The sequence below is a fragment of the Zeus faber genome, assembly GCF_960531495.2.
Source record: "Zeus faber genome assembly, chromosome: 15".
NCBI lineage: Eukaryota > Metazoa > Chordata > Actinopteri > Zeiformes > Zeidae > Zeus > Zeus faber.
This window is the reverse complement of record NC_137194.1, coordinates 26,805,141-26,825,202: the sequence shown is the minus strand read 5'-3', so window position 1 is coordinate 26,825,202 and position 20,062 is coordinate 26,805,141. Positions and strand designations below refer to the sequence as shown.

Here is a 20,062-nt window from a genome sequence, read left to right as displayed (position 1 = left end):
AGAATTTGACTTGCTAGATTGGTGCTTTAAAAGATTAAAGTGGCAATCCATAAGATCTGTGTTGAGTGGATTACACCCATAGTCCTACAATTCCATTCTAAGCTGGAACTTCTTTCTTTCAACATCCTTGTTTACTATTGTCGTCGTTCTATGATTATTTTCTCCAAAGTATGTCTCGTTTCGTATGTATGGCAAAGTAAGCCACTAGAGATGGTGGAGATATTTTTTTTCTGTTCAAGTTTTTCCATATCAACAGTTCACTGACCATAACTAGCTACATTGGTTTATTCAAATTAGCACAGCTACCTTTCACTTCTTGCATGTACCTGATCTGTTCATTCTTGTACAGATCAGATCATACATAAGTTCCCGATAAAGAAGTATTAAATGTGGGTTCTTAAAACAGAATAATCATACAGATTACAAGTTGAAATATAAGAAGGAATTGAAAAATATAGCAGGCAGAATTGACATGCATTTATTGAGAGGATAATGAACAATAACTGAGACTGCTCTCTAACCTTGAGTCCACACACTGCCAGGTAGTCCTCATTGCAGGGGTTGCCTGTGAGACTAAGTACAGTGAAGGGGACGGGCGCAGATGCCAGACGGGTCAGGGTCAGCTTCCTCTTGCTGGAGTCTGCCTGCTTCAGCAGGGCAGACAACTGGAGGACTGTGATCTGTGCACAGGGAGGATAGCACGAGATTAGATAAATATAACACTCGAATAATTACAATGATAAACCTCTTCTGGAGAGCACATTTCTAAACAAATTCAAAAAGTCTTCCCAGAGAACATCAAATTAAAGCAAATGATAATGGCCAATGAGATAAAGAATTCAAGAGCAAGCTAGTGCTACATCAAGATGAAAGTGTATAAATAGATATAAAAATGGACCAAAAATAAACAATACTACACCATTTATAAGAAAAATAAAACATACAAGGATTATTTGAGAACTACAGAGAGTAGTTCAAGACCATTCATTTGAGACTTGAGAATAATACAAGTGAAACAATGATTGGAAATCCCTCGGTGAGGAATGATCGTGATACTTCAATATCTCAGTCTAATTTGATGACCCAAAACTGAAATAGAGTAAAATATTTGTTGTAAAGTTTATCTGCAGTGCGGGTCAGTATTTTACACATGACTGCATTCCTGTGATGTACCTTGCCCTTCTCGTGGCTCACGGCGAGGTGCTGGCGGCGGCCATGCGGCGACGACAGGACGCACATGGCCACGCGCCGCAGCACATGGGCACTGATGAGCTGGCGGATGGTCTGGCCCTGGTCGCCGCTGTAGTTCATCCGCACGTTCTCGAAAGCCCCCTCCTGGGAGCCGAGGGTGGGTACCTGAGGAATTCCAGGAAACAACATATGTAATGTGTTAGTCCCTGGAAACTCAATCAGAGAAGATCTTTATTGTTAGATGTGAAATACTATACATGTCTAGACTATAGTGGGGAGATTAGCGGTGAACATATTAACACACTATTATACAGTTATTGTACATTCTCTAACAGGTTGTAACGTCGTCTTAATTCAATTGTGGTGAAGTTCAACTATTAATCATTGCTGGGGGACCATGCTGGGGGACCCCGGACCACACGTTGAGAATCACTGGTGTAGTAAATCTTTTACACCATTATAGCAACTCGTGGGCCTTTTACCATCAGCTGGTCGGTCATCTCCACGGCCTTGTCCTGGGTGTGCAGCTCATTGAGGGCTTGCTGGGCCCGGCTGCTGCTTCCCACGGCTGAAGCCTGTTGGAAGTTGGTCTGGATGGCGTCCATGAGGAAAATGAGCATCTCCAGGATGACTGCCGCAGTCGACGAGCCCACCTGGTATGAAGGAGGAGACAGAGATGTGAATGTACAAAGAAAGGAGCAGTGTTTCTGTACGTATCTATTAAAGACTGAGATGTGTCAAGCACAGCTGTTGAAGTTATTAAATAATCATCTGAAGCAAACACAAAATTGTGATTTCTTGGGACTTTGGACTACAATAGGACTGTTGCAATAGAATGTGATTTATGTATGTTTCTATTAGTTAGGTGGAGGAAACTGTCTCTGATGTTTTTGTTCCAATGTTCTATGCCAATAGAAATCTCTTCTGCAGACATTTAGACTTGTATTAATATACTATTATATGCTGACACAATGATAAATTAAAATTAACTGAACGATAAAGGCAATTAATAGTTCAATTATCTTATGAACTGGATTAATTCATGTCCGCTATCCATTTATTTTATTCTGTTAGTTTTTGTTTTTCCTACTTTCCTGGTTTGTAAAAAAATTAAAACAGTCTCACCACTTGTGTCACTAGCTCCTCCTGACATCCCTCGATGCTCTTGCATATGCTGCTCTTCTTGGGCTTGTCCTCGTCCACGGGTTTCCCATCACAGATAGTCACTTTGCCCTTCTCAGAGGGTGAGGCACTCTGGTGGCGAATGGCGCTCTCAGGCAGCCGCATCTCGCTCTGGAAGGCGGAGGACTCTTTGAGGGTGGAGCCCATGCCACTGCTGGGGCTGCGCTTCACCAAAGCCTGGGAGTGGCAGACATATTGAAGGGGTAGTGAGAATTCAAGCACGGAGAAACTGCACATGCACAAGTTGGTTTGTGATGATGGTTTGTTAAACTCTGGCTTTTAATTCTAGGTAGGGCTGGGCAATATTGAAAAGAAAATCTAAAATAAATTTTCTGACAAAATCCTTGATACTGATAAAATAACTGAAATTGGGGAATGAATATTGATGCTTTCATGAGTTGTTTACAAGAAATATTTGAGAAACAATCATTAGTAATGCTGATATCATTGACCAAGCGGGTAGAGGTGTTCACAAAACACAACAAAGGTCAGAACATTGCATTTACTGCAATGCAGCCTTAAAGACAATATTTAACTATCACAATATTATGATAATGATATCTGATCTGATCTGATACAATATCTATCGATATATGATATCACCCAGTCCTACTCTAGGATAGTCTATCAGCATCTAACTTGGTTATATTTTAACTTTTGGTTCTAGTTAAAAAACATTCAAAAAGAGTGATGGGTAAAAAGATGGTTAAAGGAGGATTAGTTTGATGAAATCCTATCAAACTTTTTGGGTAACACTAAAACGAGTATGTTCGCCATTCCTGTTTCTAAAGTATACAAAACATCACGTAACATTAGCACATGCAAGTAATTAAACTACTTCTACTGCATAGTCCTTGTCAATTTTATTGTGCCATAAAATAACATGTATTAAGTATCCTTGGCAGGATTAGTTTAATATCACTGAGCAGAAGAAATAAAGCTGTGAGCCATTCCTGGAAAACCTAACATACATACAAACACTGGCAAATTTATTGGTTACCGTATCTCCTCAAATATAAAACTGTAGTCAAATAAAAAACGGAGCTCTAACAAATGCTAGGGGCGTGGTCGACACAAATAAATAGTTAAGTCTGCCTCAAATACAGACTGGGGAAAACTGATCGAAGATGTGGAGCTCCACCTGGGAACAGCTACGCAGCTCCAACAAGAGCGATTTTCTCCCACCAAACAAAGCAAACAAAAGTGTATTTTTATCCTAGATTTTATTTAATTTTACTTATTTTGTTTGCTGCTGCTGCGGAGCAGAATGCTTCTTGGGGTAAATGACCCGCTCTCTATCACTCGAAAGGAGGAAGTGTAATTACCCCATCGGCTATCATCACAAGTGCGACTTTTAGAGTAGCTGTGAGCTCTCTTTTTACCATACATGTGTTTGCATGGTATGGCACCCAGACGGAAGTTTGATTTAAAATTATACCAAAACATGATCAAACATACTTAATCAGCAGGGAATTAGATTCGATTAGATAAATATCTGCCTCTAATATAAGACTGGCGTTTATTTGAAATCAAGGCATGCTACCCTCTGCAGTTGAGGTAAAGAAAGGCCCCAGTCACTATTTGAGGAAATACGGTATCTACAATGCTGACATGCATCAGATACTAATGAAAGCAAGGGTCTCAAACTGCCAGCCTGGGGGCCACATCCGGCCTGGAAGACAATTGATCGCGGCCGGCAACATGTTTAAAATATATTGTTAAGTTTTGGTTAAAAACTTAATTTTAAAATAAGAAAGCTGTATTAATCCACACAAGTTTGCTGTTTTCAGGATATAAAACAATAAAATAGAATATAACAACTATTTTTTTATGATTACTTCACTTTCTAACAAATGTAGAATACAGCAATTTACTGCCCTCCCCCCAGGAAAAGACAACCTGGCCTCGCCCCCAAGTGAATAGTATGAAGACCCCTGCATTACAGTAGCGCACACACAGCTCTAGAGATCTGATGTTCACAGTAGAAAATGTTAAGTTTGATTAGCTTTACATGCGCACAGTGGCACATTGCCCATTACCCAAACACTAACTTAAAAAGCTGTCAATTCAAATAACAAGCAAAACAAAAACATAAAAATTCCCTTGCTTCTGGCCAAACATTTGGGCTAGCTATGACCCTGACTGAATGAAATGACTGAATTGATGTCAATGGGGGAAATGATTTGCAAGCCAAAGTTACCGCTGTTGTTCTCTTCCCATGATGACCTGAAGTATTCGGTCTCACCTGGCAGCTGCCATCCTCCTTGGCCCCGCAGTCGCAGAAGAAAGAGCCGTATTTGGCATAGGAGATCTCGTGGTCTTTGTGACAGACCTTGGCGCACACTGTGCACACACCTACCCCGTCCACCATCTTACAGGTGTGACAGTGGTACCTGCAAAGCGAGAGGAGCAAGGCGGAGACTCAGCGAGCAGACTGAGGCCCCTGGTCTCGCCAGCAAATGTGAAGTCGGTGGTACCGGCACTACAGCTATGGTTGATTAACCTGCTAGCTCGCTCATCAACTATCAACAGTAAAACACACATTAAGGAAGGAATAAGGAAAATGATTAAGTCAGTTTCATTATGCGTACAACTCATTATTAACCATGCCGTGTTTATTTTGTGTAATGAACAAGTAAAAGCTTGCTGTGTTTTGCAATTTCCGGCTCTGCTAATAGCAGACTGGCGGTGTCTAAGTACACCAAGGTTGAACTCTACTGTAAATTTATGACTTTTCTTTGCAACAGAACAAAACAATGTGCAGATTGCAACGATTTTGTTAAAATGAATTAAATTTGGCACGTAAAATACATTTTTTGGGGAAAAATACATATTACTGTGTTATCAGAAGGCCAGGGGAAATTTTAAGTTAGATTTCTGACCACATCTTTCGATTTTTACCAACCCAAAGAAAGAGATACAGTATTAAAAATCTAAAAATGTGAGCCGATGTAAGTCATCAGGAAAATGGTCATTGGCAGTAACGCTTTACTAGTAGCGCATTATAGTAATATTTTATTCAACGAGCAGTCTAACAAATTAATAAAATTTCAGTAATAATAAAAAATAAAAATAATTGTTCCAACCTTTCTTTTGTTCCATAATCGCTGTGTCAGCGTTCACCTCTGGCAAACATAACACCATAAAACCGAGTGGCTCGTTTTACTGCCTAGGCAACTTCTGTTTTTTCCCTGATCGCCACAATCGGAATGCATTTTATGGTTCCGAATTAGTTTACGACTATGACTTGATACCCTTCGTGCATGCATGTCACCAAGCAGCAAGCTAGCTAGAAGATGAGAATGGTAACATTCAGTGGCTGGAAATATTCTCATTACTTTCATTTTGTCGGGAATATAGACGAGAGGAGAAATAATGTTAAATGTAAATTGTGTGCTGGTGCTGAGACTCTTTTCCGGTTCATAAAACACAAGCTCAAACTTCCTGAAACACCTACGACAACAGCACAACATGAAGCTCATGGACACACACCTCCAAAGATCAGCCCTCCGCACTACCAACTTTGTGGGGTGTAACGGAAAAGTAATATAATGAGTAGTGAAACAAATTACTGTTGGCAGGGAGTAATAAGTAAAGTAATAACACTACTTTTGAAAAGAGTAACGAGTAATAAATTATATTTTTTGAGTAACGATCGATTGATCATTGGTCACGGGTAACAAAAGTGTGTGTTGAGTAGGAGAGGAGCTAAAACTCAATTTGACGCCAGTACGGTCCTTTAAATGTGGTATATGGTAGAAAGGTCCTTGTGAAAAGTATTTTTTTCTCATCCAGATTACATCATTTGGGAAAAATTCCGTTACCAGTGCTGATTCATGAACTCCTTCTGAGTGATGGTGAAGGTGCACAGTTTATTGCAGAGCGAGTCTTCATCCTGTCAAAGACGAACAATAAAAAAAAAGCCAATATTTATTTTTCTGCTTTTGTCAAAGATGCAAGCATGACAAATTGCAGCATCCCTTAGTGGGTGTAAAAGAGCGGAGGAGAACTTTACAGAATCCTCTGCTTGGGAATCATCTTCCTCCACAGCGAGCTCCTCCACCCAGTCAGAGTCCACCTCCATGGCCTTCTCCTCGCCCTCCACCAGCAGAGTGGAGGAGCTCTGGCCACTGGTCTGCCGCAGGGCATTCATCACGTCCGCCAGGTAGGAGATGATGTGGCATGAGCACTCCAGCATGCTGGCGTGCTGGAGGGCGGAAACGAGCAAGCACAAGTTTTGTCATTTAAGCCGAGAAAGAAAAAATATATATTCGCATTTTGTAATGATGTTAAGCAGGCGTTGCATGGAGGGCTGAGTGTGGCTTAAGCAGCTTAAAAAAGTTGCAAAGCAACCCAGTGACTTCAATACCAGTTCCTAAATTTTATACACACACAGACACACACACACACACACAAGTAATAGAGTTAAAGGGAATATAGCGTATTATAGCGTTTTAAAATAATAATCGACAGCAAAATTTTAAGGTAGGCTGGTCATATTGTTCTAATTTGGAGCCATCGTCAGGAAAATGGTCAGCAGGAATATAAAATGTGTGTGCTGTGTTGTGAATAGTTTTCAGAATTTCCCTTCCAAGGGTTAATAAAATGGTAGGTTATCTTCTCTTAAACACGCTAAAACTCAATTTGACATTGGAGTGGTCCATTAAAGCCAATTTAGCCCTGGTTTGGATCAGCAGCTTATTAATTTAAAAAAACATTTCTATGAAAAAAAAGAAGATTACCTTGCCCTGCGACAAATTTGAGCTCACTTTTTCCACAACATTCTTCTGCGTCAGGTACTTCTTGCTGCACAAAGTATGAGAGAATGTGAACAATTAAAAGTGAGACATTTTTGATTACAAAATCAATACATTACAAAAAAATGGTTTGGCAAGTGCATTTGCTGATTTTCAGCTCCAAATAGGTAATGGCTCTGCTTAAGGCCAAACACAGAACCCTTACATGTCAGAGTATCTGCAAGTATCATCAAATGCACAGTTTCATGCAAATTTAAGACCAGTTTAGATTAAAAGAAAACAATTTTGAATCTTGAATATTTACCATGCAAAGCTGTTAGTGAATGTTAACCAGACGATGTAAGCAACACCTGACAAACCAGACTCTTATTTCTTACCATCTGGTCAGCCAGTCGATGGCGGCCCGGTGCAGCTGCAGGTGTCCCGCTCCTTGTCCAGCGCCGGCAAGCGTGGCCATGATGACCATGAGCTCCGGGAAGCCCGCGCCGTCGCCATTGGCCAGCATGTCCGTTGCCATGGGGATGAGCGTGCCAAGGAGCACAGTGCACACACCCTCGCCCACCTGGCTGTTGTCGCGCACAATGTGGGTGGTGAGCAGCTGCAGGAGCTGCCGGTTCTCCTGCACCGTCTCCGGGTGCTCTGAGTCCCGGGGCGGTGTGGCTGTCATGCGGGTCAGCCAGGATTGCAAGCGCGATGGCTCCACGCAGGCCAGCTGGGCCAGCGAGCCGCAGAGGCACAGCAGGCTGGGGTTGGGGTTCTTCTCCGCTGGGGAGGGACAGTGAGCCATGTAGTCAGTGGGCCATGTACGTATGTATGTCTTTACTTCATCCTTTCATCTGACATTAGTTAAAATTAACATTGTGCTGTACAATCTAGTGCTTCCCCCAAATAGTCGACCAAATGTTATTCGACGAGAAGAGTCTTAGTCGACCAAGTTTTTCATTGGTTGGTTAGTCGCAGGGGAAAAAATAAATAAAATCCATTCGGAAGCTGCGCCTTTTCAAAATGGACCTTAAAAGCTATATGGCTGGACCAGTGTATGAAATGCTAGAGGCCGTTTTTACAAATTTTAACAAAAATAAATGTTCAGTCTCCTTGCTGGTTGTTCTGAGACATTCAGAAGAATAATTAGCTTTCGATGATCGGCTTTTGCCGGTAATTAACAGGTACCTCGCTTCATCCGTGTATGCCGCATGAAGTTGCAAGTTTAGTCTAAAAGTCTGAATAAATATTGCGTATTTTATAAAAAATATTGCGTAGATTATAAGAGCCATTTGAAACCGTTAATCACATTCTTTAATAACCTATTCATATTTTAAATGCCCTGACGGTGTGCCCGAGCCCCGGGGGGCCAGGGACTGGGAAGGCTCAGTGAAGCCAGCAGCCATCCGGGATCCCGGACTGTCGGCTTTACAGGCAAGGATCTGCGGCCCCACGAGAGGTCCCTTGACGAGGGGACGTCGACAATGGGAAAACGATCTTCCGTACGCCACATTTTAGTGGAAATTATGTCAATATGTAATAAGTTCAACCGATGTAATGTTTAACCGGTGTTAAACTCGCACACATGAAGCTGCTCGCTTCATGCGTGCACACCGCGCAGCGCTTGTAAATGAAATCTATTTTTTTTAAAGTGTGGTTATTAAGTTTAGTATTTATCTGTAATGTAGCACAGTTTTGACAATGTTATATCATTGTTACTCAGCCCTGGAACTCAAAACAATTTTCTGACGCCCCAAAAGCATATTTAAATAATTAATTGATATTGTAAACCTGCGATGATTATTTGAGTAATGGCTTGAACTGACGACTAATAGCTACCAATGAAAATCTTCAGTCGGGGGCAGCCCTAATACGATTAAAACTCAAAAAAAATAAAACAAAACAAAATCTATTTTAATTCAATCATGATGTCTAGCTTGTCCAGTTCTGGTCAACGTCCGCTCCCCTCCAAAACCTTACACATTCTCTCAGCTGACCTTCACTTTAAGTATATTTCTTTGCCGTTATAATTATATATAATTATCACTCTCATCATTAGGGCTCCATCCCGTAGGGATGATAATGATAACAATAACAATAATGTTATTGTTCGTATTATTATACATTTTATTCTCCTTGGGACTTTTGGGGCTAAAATTGTCAGAACAGAACAACAGCTGCAGCTACGGACACGCTTGACGTCGCAGACATCTTGTTGTTGAAGTTTCATCGAAATCGGTCCCCATACGGAGCAGAAAGTAGTGAAAAACCAACTCAATGGGTCCATTATTACCAGACCAATATCGCTGCCTTCAGCTATATTTATTATAATTATTATTATTGTTAATAATAATGATACCACAATTATTACCACTACTACTATTTTTATCATTAGTAATATTATCCTGTCATTATTGTAATTAGTAATGTTATCATAACTTCATAATTGCCATTTAAGCTTGACTATTGCCATTTTAGCTTAACTGCCACTAGTTAGCATATACCGCTCCATGAAGTTATATTATTAATTTTTATTTTATTTCATCAAATCTTCATCTCTTTTTTGTCTTGCACTGTTCAGTCCGCTTCTGCTGCTGTAACACCTTAATTTCGGAATCATCGCTTGATTTAACTTGAAAGAATGTATAACATAAGATAACTTACTCAGCTGGAAAAGCTTGGTGAAAAACTTCAGCACCCTGTTGCAGAATTTCGCAGACAGGTTTTCATTGGCTGTTGCCATCATAATTTGAACCAGCTCCCCACTATGCAAACAAAACAAGTGTTAAAACATGAGTTCAAATACAAAAAGTACTTGTTCAGATGTGAAGAACAATGGATATATGAAATTTGTATTCTGTGAAGTGTGAAGAACATACCTGAATGAAAAGAATTCTTCCATGGCCTTCCGGACCTGACTGCTCTCCAGCTGTTTTTCGAGGTACTGCAGACATTCCTCCAGCACGGATTCGTCCAACCCACTGCGACAGTGGAATAGTTATGAAGCATTACTCAATACTCAATAGCAATACTCAACACTGATATTATAACCAGGTACAATTAATTAAAGATATCACACATATCTGAAGACATCCAACAGACAACAAACTAAAGATAATCATAAAACTTAAGCCCACATGTCATTAAATAAAATTTAAAAAACAAAAAAAATTAGATTAAAGATTAGATTAATAAACTCATCTAAATGATGAAAAGGACAAAAGAGCATTTTATAGTCCCTTCTTTTCGGTGAAGATAATGAAAAAACTGCAACGCAAATTATGGAAACTCTCACGATTTATATTTTATTTGTTGCAACATTTCTAACATTGGCTTAAAATTCCCCTGAATTGTGGAGGGAAACTGATGCAGATAACTGATGATTGTCGATAATCATTTCATACAATGATCGCAATCATGTTGCAATCAGATAGTTACATAATAGTTGCGATGGCCGGTGATACGTACCCATTGGGGTCGGAGTGGTGTGCGATGATGTTGTAGCAGCCAGTGACCACGCGCTCGTAGATGCGGGCCAGGAAGGCGTCGGACTCCGCAGGGCCCAGGATGCGCTCCAGAGAGGTGCTGCTGATCTCCGCCACGCTTTCAGTGCTGCTCTCCAGGAGGAGGGGCAGCAGAGTCCTTACCACCTGGGAGGGGTTCAGCTCCTCAGTGCTGAGGTCAGAGAGAGAAGCCATGAGGGCACACACTGCTGGTTCCAACACTGAGTCCTTTGTTGTTTGTTTTTTCTTTACAACACAACCCAGAGTTCACTTACACAATAAGATCTCCGGTCAGACGAACCAGGGAGAGGAGGATGTGTTTGAGAGAGGAGGCCAAGGCCAATGACTGGCAGCTTAGTGTGCCAAGGTGAGCCGCTTGGATGGCACTAATGTAGCTCTCTGCGGGAATGGTGTCGTTGGCAAATGCATTTCGCTGTAGAGGAAACAAAATCTTAAGTAACGTTTAGGGCTCGACCCAGTGACTGGGACAAATTCAGATCCTGCGACCAGACCAGTTGAGAATGCTGCGCTGTGACAATACAGTCATAGGAGTGTGGACACCAAACAAACTATATCACAAAAGATGTTCTTACGTACCCAAGATCCAATGTTGGGGAACTCATTAGTGTGGATGTTGTTCCAAGTCTCACAGAGGGTCTGCACAGCTGAAGGCAAGTTCTGCATAATGCTGTGACCTGTTAAAATAAATAAAACATTTTATTTACATAGCACATTTTAACCATGTAATGCAGCTCAAAGTGTACATTAAAAAGTTAGAAAAGGAAAACAAATTTCAACAATAACATACAAAGTGGATAAAAAGCAGCTTTAAAGTGCTTCAAATTCAAACACATCTATTCCATAAAAGGGGCAGGATATACAAATAAAACAAAAAATAAATATATAAAGAATAAAACGAAATTACAAAATTACAAACTTTTTATGTCTATGAATCTTGAACACAGCATTTAAAAGATTTAGCAACATAAAATATTCATGAGTGACTGGTACAAACTTACTAGCCAACTACGGGTGAGAACTGAAAAGGTTTACCGAAAGCAAGCTCAGCTCAACGAATGGGCGAGGCTTCATAATGTGATTGGCCGTATGCATTTGTATTTTTTCTTTTGTATTTCATTTTTGTGTATTTTCTGAGGTTGAACGTACCGAGCAAGTTGGCTTTGCAACGTGTGGAACCGATGGAGAGAACGGCCGCATAACCTTGGAGTTTGACCTCCGTCAGCTTGTTCTCTCCTTCCTCTGGGAGACTCATGAGCAGGTAGGACCTAAAACCACACAGGATCATGGGATATATTAGAAGGCAAGTGAACAGTCAGTTCTTGAAGTTGAAACAGGAAAAATGGACAAGCATAAGGACCTAAAGAACGGCCACATTTTGATGACTAGACAACTGGGTCAGAGCATCTCTAAAGTTGCAAGTCTTGTGGGGTGTTCCCAGTAGGGCTGCTCCCTTAAAGTGGACGAGTCGAGTCATCAGCCGGAAAAATGTCAGTCCAATGAGATTCAAGTTGAGCAGTCGTTCCCCCCCCCCCCCTCAGCCACTGCATTACAATAGCAGGATAAAACGAATAGAAGCTTACAAAATGCACAGGGATAACATTTCAACGAGGAAACGGTTTATGTTTTTGTGTAAATCTTGTTTGGTTCTCTGTTTATTTGTCTCATCCGTTGTGATTCTCCCCCTCTTGGAGTAGTATCAGTTGTTTATAGACCTAAACATGATAAATAGTTCTCCAAAGAGGGGGGGTTGATGCCCCCCCCTAAAAAATAAATAAATAAACAAATAAATAGCTAGATAAATAAATAAACAAATACATAAATAAATGAAATAAATAAAATAAATAAGGGGAATCATATTTTTCTGTGAATCATCCGCATCCGGACACAGCTCTCAACACAGCTCTCTGTGCGCCTGATCGTCGTGCGCTGTTCCTCCAAATAAAACAACTAAAAACAGTGAGGACGGGGCACAAAGGAACGGCGCAAGACTCGTAAACTTGTTAAGATTACTTTCTGTGCATAACTCATTGAGAGGGTGATCGGGAGAGTCAAGGAGAAAGCGTCCCATTACACACAGTTTTGTTCCATATGCACTTGTTTTGTTCCATAAGGAGACCTAAAATAAAATTATCTAAATATCTATCTTATCTAAAATAACACACTGCGCATCGCTATAGCGCATCGTCGGTACCGTCTGAGAGGGAGAAAAGTGCGATATCACTCCCTCTCCACGGCTCCCTGCCGGTATGGCACCCTGGGCAGCCGCCTGTCTTACCTATAGGAAGAGCCAAGCCGAGCCCGCTTGGCCGGCCCCCATTTTTGGCTCACCTGGTGAAGGCAGTGTAGACGTCGATAAGCTGCAGCGTGGCAGGCAGCAGGTTCTTGGTGATCTCAGAGGACTTGTGGGCATCTGCCTCGATGGCGACCTTTGACAGATGCTCATCAAGAGAGACTTGAACTTTTGAGATGACGGCATCCAGCGTGTAGATGGCTTGCAGTGAGGGCACCTGATGAAGCGGCAGGATAGCACCGGGGTCCACGCTGGAAAAGGCGGAAATCTTCCAAAGAGGCAAGTCGCCAAAAGGTGAAAGTTGCACACAGACACACAGACACACACACACACACACACACACACACACACACACACACACACACACACACACACACACACACACACACACAAAAGGGTTACACATTATATGGTAATACTACATTTTGTTATAACTTGACAACTTAAATAAATGTAACCTTCTCTGCGGGCACTACAAAGTGTTTATGGTGAACATGTCATAATTCAATGCAGCATGTAGTAACACACCAAAATAGCTGTCTTGTTTATACAAATGTTACACTTCAGAACATGAAAACAATGTCACTTTCTTGTAAACTCCACAACAAGTAATAATCACCGCAATATGTAATAGGTTATTACAAAATGCGGCAACCCTTTACAACAAAATATGACAAGTTATTACAAAATGAGTGTGTCATTACATAAAAAAACAACGTCAAATTAATTACATTTTGGCAAGTTATAAGAAAATGCAGCCTTCTTCTGTAATGCGTTGTTACAAGCGCACAGTTTGAATATTTTAATAAATAATAGTGACTACCTGTCTTGCAATATAGTCCTCTGCCAGGTTAACATCATATTTCACAGTGCAGCACTTGGCAGCAGTCATCTCAACCAGGGAGGCCGCTTGATCCGCCTTCATCCCCTGCTTCATCAAGTGTTCCTGCCAATGAGGATGTCCACATCACAGAGTTAAATATACGGCTCCAGTGAATAAAGGAGCAAATATTATATATTGTAGAATAGTTAATTTGTGAATTCTTAATTTTTATTATATCTAAATGTCTTTAGTTAATTGTAGGTTGTAGTTATACAACATGCACGAAGGCGCTATAATTGTACAGGCCTGAAGGCTCACCAGGCCAACGACAACCCCAGCCAGGCCAAAAATATATATTTTTAATGCCAGAAATAACGGCACCGGGCCCAAAACAAATTAATTGCGGCCTTTTTTTATTGGAATTTACAGCCCATTTATGCTATTTAAACACATATACAAACTAGGGATATTAAAAATGTGCAGACAAAATGACCGACTGTTTCCGTGTCAACAGTAAAATTAAACATTGTCCCTTTTTTTGTCATAACCTATTCAAAATGTCCTAAAAACGAAATTTTCCAAAATAGCCTATTCAAAGCATTCAAAATAAAAAAAAAAATTTTTAAACTGACGGTACTGTTTTTCAAATGAGAGTGGGAGAGAGTATGCACCTGCACAGCCACTGCAGTGTGCACTGCAAGAGTTTCACTTCCCGATTTTGCCTGCTCGAAAATGGCAACTTCGCATAAGATTCGGAGGGTCTCACGAAACCCTGCGAGGCAATGAAAGTGATGGAAGATCACATGAATCGGAATGGTGGGGACTCAGGCGCACCACCGCTTCTGCCCGGTATATTTATTAATTTATGTATTTATATTTATTTATTGCCTTGTTTATTTATTTCATAGGCGTATTTATTTTTTATTTGTGGTAATGACGGCAATGAGCTCAATTCCGCGTTGACGTCACATGATCGTGGTATCCCTAATATGTCACTTTAAATTACTGCGCTCACAGTTCCTGTGGACTGTGAACTGTGAATGTGATTTCTCCATCATGAACAGGGAACCGGGCTACAACTCATGATTACTTTTCATAGCAATCTATCCTAAATTGAATAATTTATTAAATAAAGACAAATCTTCACTTTTGGTGGGTGAAAATAGACCTCAGGAACAGGCTACAAGGATATTACTTGGGGACCTGCATGACAATTTCAATAAATGGACCCCCTGTGGAAAGATTTCCATAACCTGATGCCATGGTGACATTTTTTCCCAAGTCAAGAAAGATAAATTGCAGCCATGAATCATGCACAGTGTGTTCATGAAGTGCTAATGTTTTGCAAAGTCATTGGTTCAAGAGCTTATTTTTATGGAATAAATCCATGTTATTAAGTCATCCTCTCCTTGTGATCACTTTGTTTAAAGTTTTGAATAAACCAAGTGAACAAAAATCTATACGCAAATATAAATTCCAGACTGCCTGCTGTACCATCTGACCAAAGCCGACCACGCCAATATGCCATCCTGCATGTCTCGTCTCTTTAGGGTTTTTTTGGTGCGTACCACCAAGCCTCAAAAAAAATTCCAGGGGACACACTGAGGTTCCAAAATGTCCCAACCTTGATCCAGCTGACGTAGGTGGCTACGCGGAGACGAGAGGACCAGCGCAGTGTGTGCAGGATGTCGCTCTCACTGGGGTCCGTGCAGCCGCTCTTCAACTGCTCCATGTAGGCTTTGGAAGGAGGCAGAACTCCCAGAATCCTCCACAGCACCAGGAAGCAGTACTGAAGGGAACACGCCTCCTGCACCACACAAAAACATTCATAACATTGTTTTGTGATATCTGTAGGTATCAGCAAATTCGATTTAATACTGAAAGACATTTTTAATGCCAGTTTTTAAGCAATTGAAGACTGAGATTTAAGATTTTGTATCAGAAAAATAAGTATAATTTTCTATCCATTGAATATTTACTATATACAATGTCCATACTGCATAAAAAGTTTTTTTATTTAAGGAAATGTGATACCCCTGTTAAGTCAAATTTCAGACTGTAATACTTTAATTTTTCATTTAGCCCTGTACACCGTTAGTCATCATCATTAATAACAAGAAAATACAGAATTCTATTCACCAGTCTACAAATCCTTAATATAAGTGTTTTTTCAATATATATCAGAACTGATGGTTTTCAGTCGACTTAGGTACAGTTAACAAACAGTAAACCAAATATTTACAAATATGCAATAATAATACCACCAAACATTATTTAAAATTGCTACTTTCACTATTATTTATTACCATTTCATTTTACTTCTATTTTGTATTATTACTTTTTTTACAACTACACAGTACTTTTTATGCACTTTTATGGTCTTCATGCACATCTTTGTAAATATGCAAGTATAAAAAAATAAAGAAATTTGAGCAACTATGGGCAGAACAATTTTCCTCAATATTAATGAATAAAGATTTCTCATCTTTATGATACCACCCAGATGAACAGCACAGAGTGAATGGTAATGGTGTCAGACTACTTTGTTGACATTCTGAGCTCTCACCATTGGTGTGATGGGTTTATTTTCCTGCCTCCTCACGGTGTCAAACTGGGAGCCTGCTGCCAGCAGGGAAATGAGCCAGGAATACAGCTCATCGTATTTCACTGCTCCGTTAAAGAGCTTCGGAAAGACCTAGAAGACAAAACAGTTGCAGAGGATTTTATTAGTCTTTAATTAAATGGGCATTATTGGAGCTAACTAGCTAACATAAGAGACTTAGGCACGTTGATAACAATTTCCTTTGAGTGATGAAATAAGAGTTCCCTTCCATGGTAAATAAATAAATTCAGCTTGTTTCACCTTGCTGTCCAACCTGCTGATGTCATCCTCAGAGGCCTCAGGAGAGAGGATGCAGTAGAATTTCGGCTGTGTGCTGGAATCTAAGACCGACAAGGAAGAGATTGAGAGGGTCTGTTACAAGTGGGCACAGGGGCAAATCAGGGCCAAATCTATGAAAAAACACTTTTTTTTTTTTTTTTTTAGATGTAGAATTCGTATTTCATCTTTTTACTACATCTTATTCTTCCTGTGGGCTTCCCGACTTGGGTGTTTTTTTCCCATGAGAAAGAGTGTTTCCCCGTGCTTTGAATAGGCACTGCACTACAGGGCTGCCGGAACGAAATTCGAATAGAATTTGAATATTCAAAAAAGAATAATCACTATTTGATGCTGAAATTGCCAATTCATTGTGTATTTTTAAATATAAATAAATAATTGATTATAAATGTCTTGGCTAACGTTAGCAAATCAATTCACATGTGGTGAGCAAAAAAGTTTGTCCAATATCCAGTTTGCGATGAAAGTGGGAAATAAGACCCAACCATCACCGACAGAATGTTCTCTGATGTAGAGGTTCCAAGAACTCACTGAACCGTGAGAATACGAGCAGGATGTTTTTTGGGGAGCGATCTGCTCCACAGAAGAGCAACAGCAGGAAATGGAGTACACTAAATACACCTAGAGTTTTTATTTGCTTTGTTTGGAGAAAATATCGCTCGGATCAGAGCTGCGGAACCGTGTCTAATGCCCCCACCCCTACTAAATTTGATAATTAAAATTTTTAATATATTCAAATATTAAAAATAATAAAGCATACAACTTTGAATGTGATTACAGAGGAATATCTGCAGGCAAACTGCACTAGTAATAAGAAATTTGTCAAAATGTTAAGGAGTAACACTGCGGCTCGTACCCGTTGAGCAGTGCTTGGCCCAGTTATCCTCCACCTCCTTGAAGCCGTAGTAGAGTGGCAGGCTGCCGTGTTTCCCTCGGTCCTGAGCTGAACTCGGTCCAGAAGATGGCGGGGTGAGTAGGTTGTACTGTACCTGACAGGACAAGGTTTTTAAAATAACAAGAGCAGTATGATTTATTTGTCTGCCTTTTTTCTTTAAAGGTGAAGGTTGGGTGGTAAATGCATAGTGGTCAAGATATTTAGAACCTGAACTAGAACTATAATTAACTGTCGCAGCCAGCACAATACTACAATGTATTTTCCCGACACGGATACTGAAATCTTGAGTGTCTGCCAATACTATTTTTTTCTCGATAACAACTAGTAAGCTTGAAATTAGCCATTTTTATAGATGCATGTTGCTTAAAATGGTCGCCACACTCAAACTGCTTTGCTTTCAAGGCTGGGTATCTGGCAGGATCTCATAATTAAATTCAATATGAAGGGTCACAAAATTTTACACATGAGAATTGCCATACATTTTTCAGTAAACCATCGGACGTGTGTTACGATAATATTTCACGGAACAAATTCAGTCTAATACAGAAATGAAATATTACTTTGTGACTGTTATGGTAATGAATGAATTAATTCACTTGAAGATGATTGCCTAACTTCTAAACAAAATATCAATTATAATTTTTAAATTGACTTCGAAATTCTATATTAATCAATCATTTTTCCACCCAGCACTATTTGTTTTATTCAGTTAGAACATTTTCACGAAACACATTGTTTTCTTGCAATTACAGAATTTAAAAACAAATATATATACTTTTATGATATGGCCTACATAACTTATCTTTGAGTTTGAGTGCAACAGCAATATCGTGTTTCTGTGGTATTTCAGGCAAGATTTGTTAAAAGGATTGGATCAGATTTTTAATCCACATTAGATTGAAAAAAACATTAATTTGAAACATATTAGAGTGACCATTTAAAATTATGTAACATGTCTAAGGGTACCCTGGAAAGCACTCGATAAATAAAATATATATTTTTATTGTTGTTATTGTTTCACCGACCTGTTCAAAGAGGTACAGGGGGGCCTTGGAGAAGTGGTGGAGCATGTAGTCGAAAACCAGCAGCAGACGGGCCAGGTTGAGGGGAACGGCCCTGAGCTGAGAGTCTCTGTTCTGAGCGACCTCACTGAGAGCCTGGGTGACCAGGGCGAGGACGGAGCGCCGGCCCTGCTCCGACAGGTTGTGGAAGAGCAGCAGCAGCAGTTGGAGGTGCTCCACGTTGAGGTCCTCGTCCCCGGGGACGGTGCCCTGGACGGTGTGCTGCTTCAAGGTGCCAAGGAACCTGCCGGGGCGAGTGAGGAGTGGTGGAATAGACAGAATAAAATTTTAGAAGCAAAATTGTTTGTTTTTTGACTTTGACTTTTTTGACTTGTCACATTGAGGAGAAACCAGTTGGAATACCATACCTTTCCCAGACCTTAATACACTCGGGGACGTCTGGCTCTCCCTGCAAGCTGGCTTTGTGCTGCCAAATGAGCAGCAACCTGGAGAGCACAGACAGCGACTGTGGATGGATGTACAGAGGCCACGGACCCTCTGAGAACGGGGCGACTCCCAGCTGCTGAAGCAGTGTGCTCTGGGAATCACAGGTAGGAAGATATTAGTGGTAATGACATTTCTTTCATGTTTTTAACGAGCTGCCTCTTATTTCATTTACAATTGAAGGGTCAAACGTGTTCCATTGCTTTGTGTTTCCGTTACCTGCAGGGCCGGAGATGGAAGATCTGACGTTACAAGATTGTGGTTGAAGTGATACAGGGCAAGGGAAAACATCTCGTCTGAAGATGCTGAAAAGAATAAAAAAGTGACAATGCTATTTAACAGCAACAAAATACGGAGCAAATAAGAAAACGTGAAGTATAAATAAAGCACCCAAAGGAATAAATAAATAAGAAATTGTCTTCCCCTGATCAAATTAACAAAAAATAAACAATTAATTCTGTCATCTATTCCAGTGACAAGAAGCGTGTATCATGCCGATGGCTGAATAATGGCCTACCTTTGACGTCTTTGTCCACGTCCTTGATGATGCTGGCCAACGTAGCCATGTGCTGCTCAGTGAGAGACACGCTCAGGTAGTTGCGAATGAAGTTGTTCCTGGACTTGAGCATGGAGGTGGTGATGAAGTTCAGAATGCTTGAAGCCAGACTGAGGAACTAGACACAATGAAGAGTTTTGTTTCAGGGTTATGCTGTAGAAAACAGTCCTATTGCAGTAGTTACGTTTAGAGGAAAAATAAATAAATAAAAACAAAAAAACACTACGATAGCGGACATCTTTCGGTTGTGAATACATAATTTACTGTATTAAAACAAAAGGTAACTATTGTTTAGGGCTATACCCGACCCAGAATTTTGTCAGTCGAATCGGATTCAGCCGTTCGATGCAAATATTCAACTCTTTGGGGGGAGGGGGGCACGGAGGAACAGGGCACATACCTAGGGTTGGGTACCGAGACCCGGTTTTAAACGGGCCCCGGGGCTAAATTATATAAGA

General features: G+C 40.4%; 1 protein-coding gene across 1 annotated transcript in view; it reads right to left on the bottom strand.

Moving 5' to 3' along the window:
* Nucleotides 1-20,062, bottom strand: part of ubr4 (ubiquitin protein ligase E3 component n-recognin 4) — a gene marked incomplete at its 5' end in the record, with an annotated part of 87,575 nt that overhangs the window by 49,409 nt on the left and 18,104 nt on the right. Inside the window, 25 exons of the mRNA XM_080015339.1 lie at nt 522-680; nt 1,174-1,356; nt 1,674-1,844; nt 2,320-2,550; nt 4,619-4,766; nt 6,198-6,268; nt 6,389-6,580; nt 7,116-7,179; nt 7,508-7,895; nt 9,777-9,877; nt 9,992-10,093; nt 10,581-10,787; nt 10,891-11,048; nt 11,213-11,310; nt 11,783-11,901; nt 12,965-13,194; nt 13,750-13,872; nt 15,374-15,556; nt 16,316-16,444; nt 16,613-16,692; nt 17,505-17,637; nt 18,569-18,848; nt 18,973-19,142; nt 19,268-19,353; nt 19,566-19,722. Coding sequence (XP_079871465.1) covers nt 522-680; nt 1,174-1,356; nt 1,674-1,844; nt 2,320-2,550; nt 4,619-4,766; nt 6,198-6,268; nt 6,389-6,580; nt 7,116-7,179; nt 7,508-7,895; nt 9,777-9,877; nt 9,992-10,093; nt 10,581-10,787; nt 10,891-11,048; nt 11,213-11,310; nt 11,783-11,901; nt 12,965-13,194; nt 13,750-13,872; nt 15,374-15,556; nt 16,316-16,444; nt 16,613-16,692; nt 17,505-17,637; nt 18,569-18,848; nt 18,973-19,142; nt 19,268-19,353; nt 19,566-19,722 — 3,963 coding nt within the window. The remainder of the gene's footprint in view (nt 1-521; nt 681-1,173; nt 1,357-1,673; nt 1,845-2,319; nt 2,551-4,618; nt 4,767-6,197; nt 6,269-6,388; nt 6,581-7,115; nt 7,180-7,507; nt 7,896-9,776; nt 9,878-9,991; nt 10,094-10,580; nt 10,788-10,890; nt 11,049-11,212; nt 11,311-11,782; nt 11,902-12,964; nt 13,195-13,749; nt 13,873-15,373; nt 15,557-16,315; nt 16,445-16,612; nt 16,693-17,504; nt 17,638-18,568; nt 18,849-18,972; nt 19,143-19,267; nt 19,354-19,565; nt 19,723-20,062) is intronic.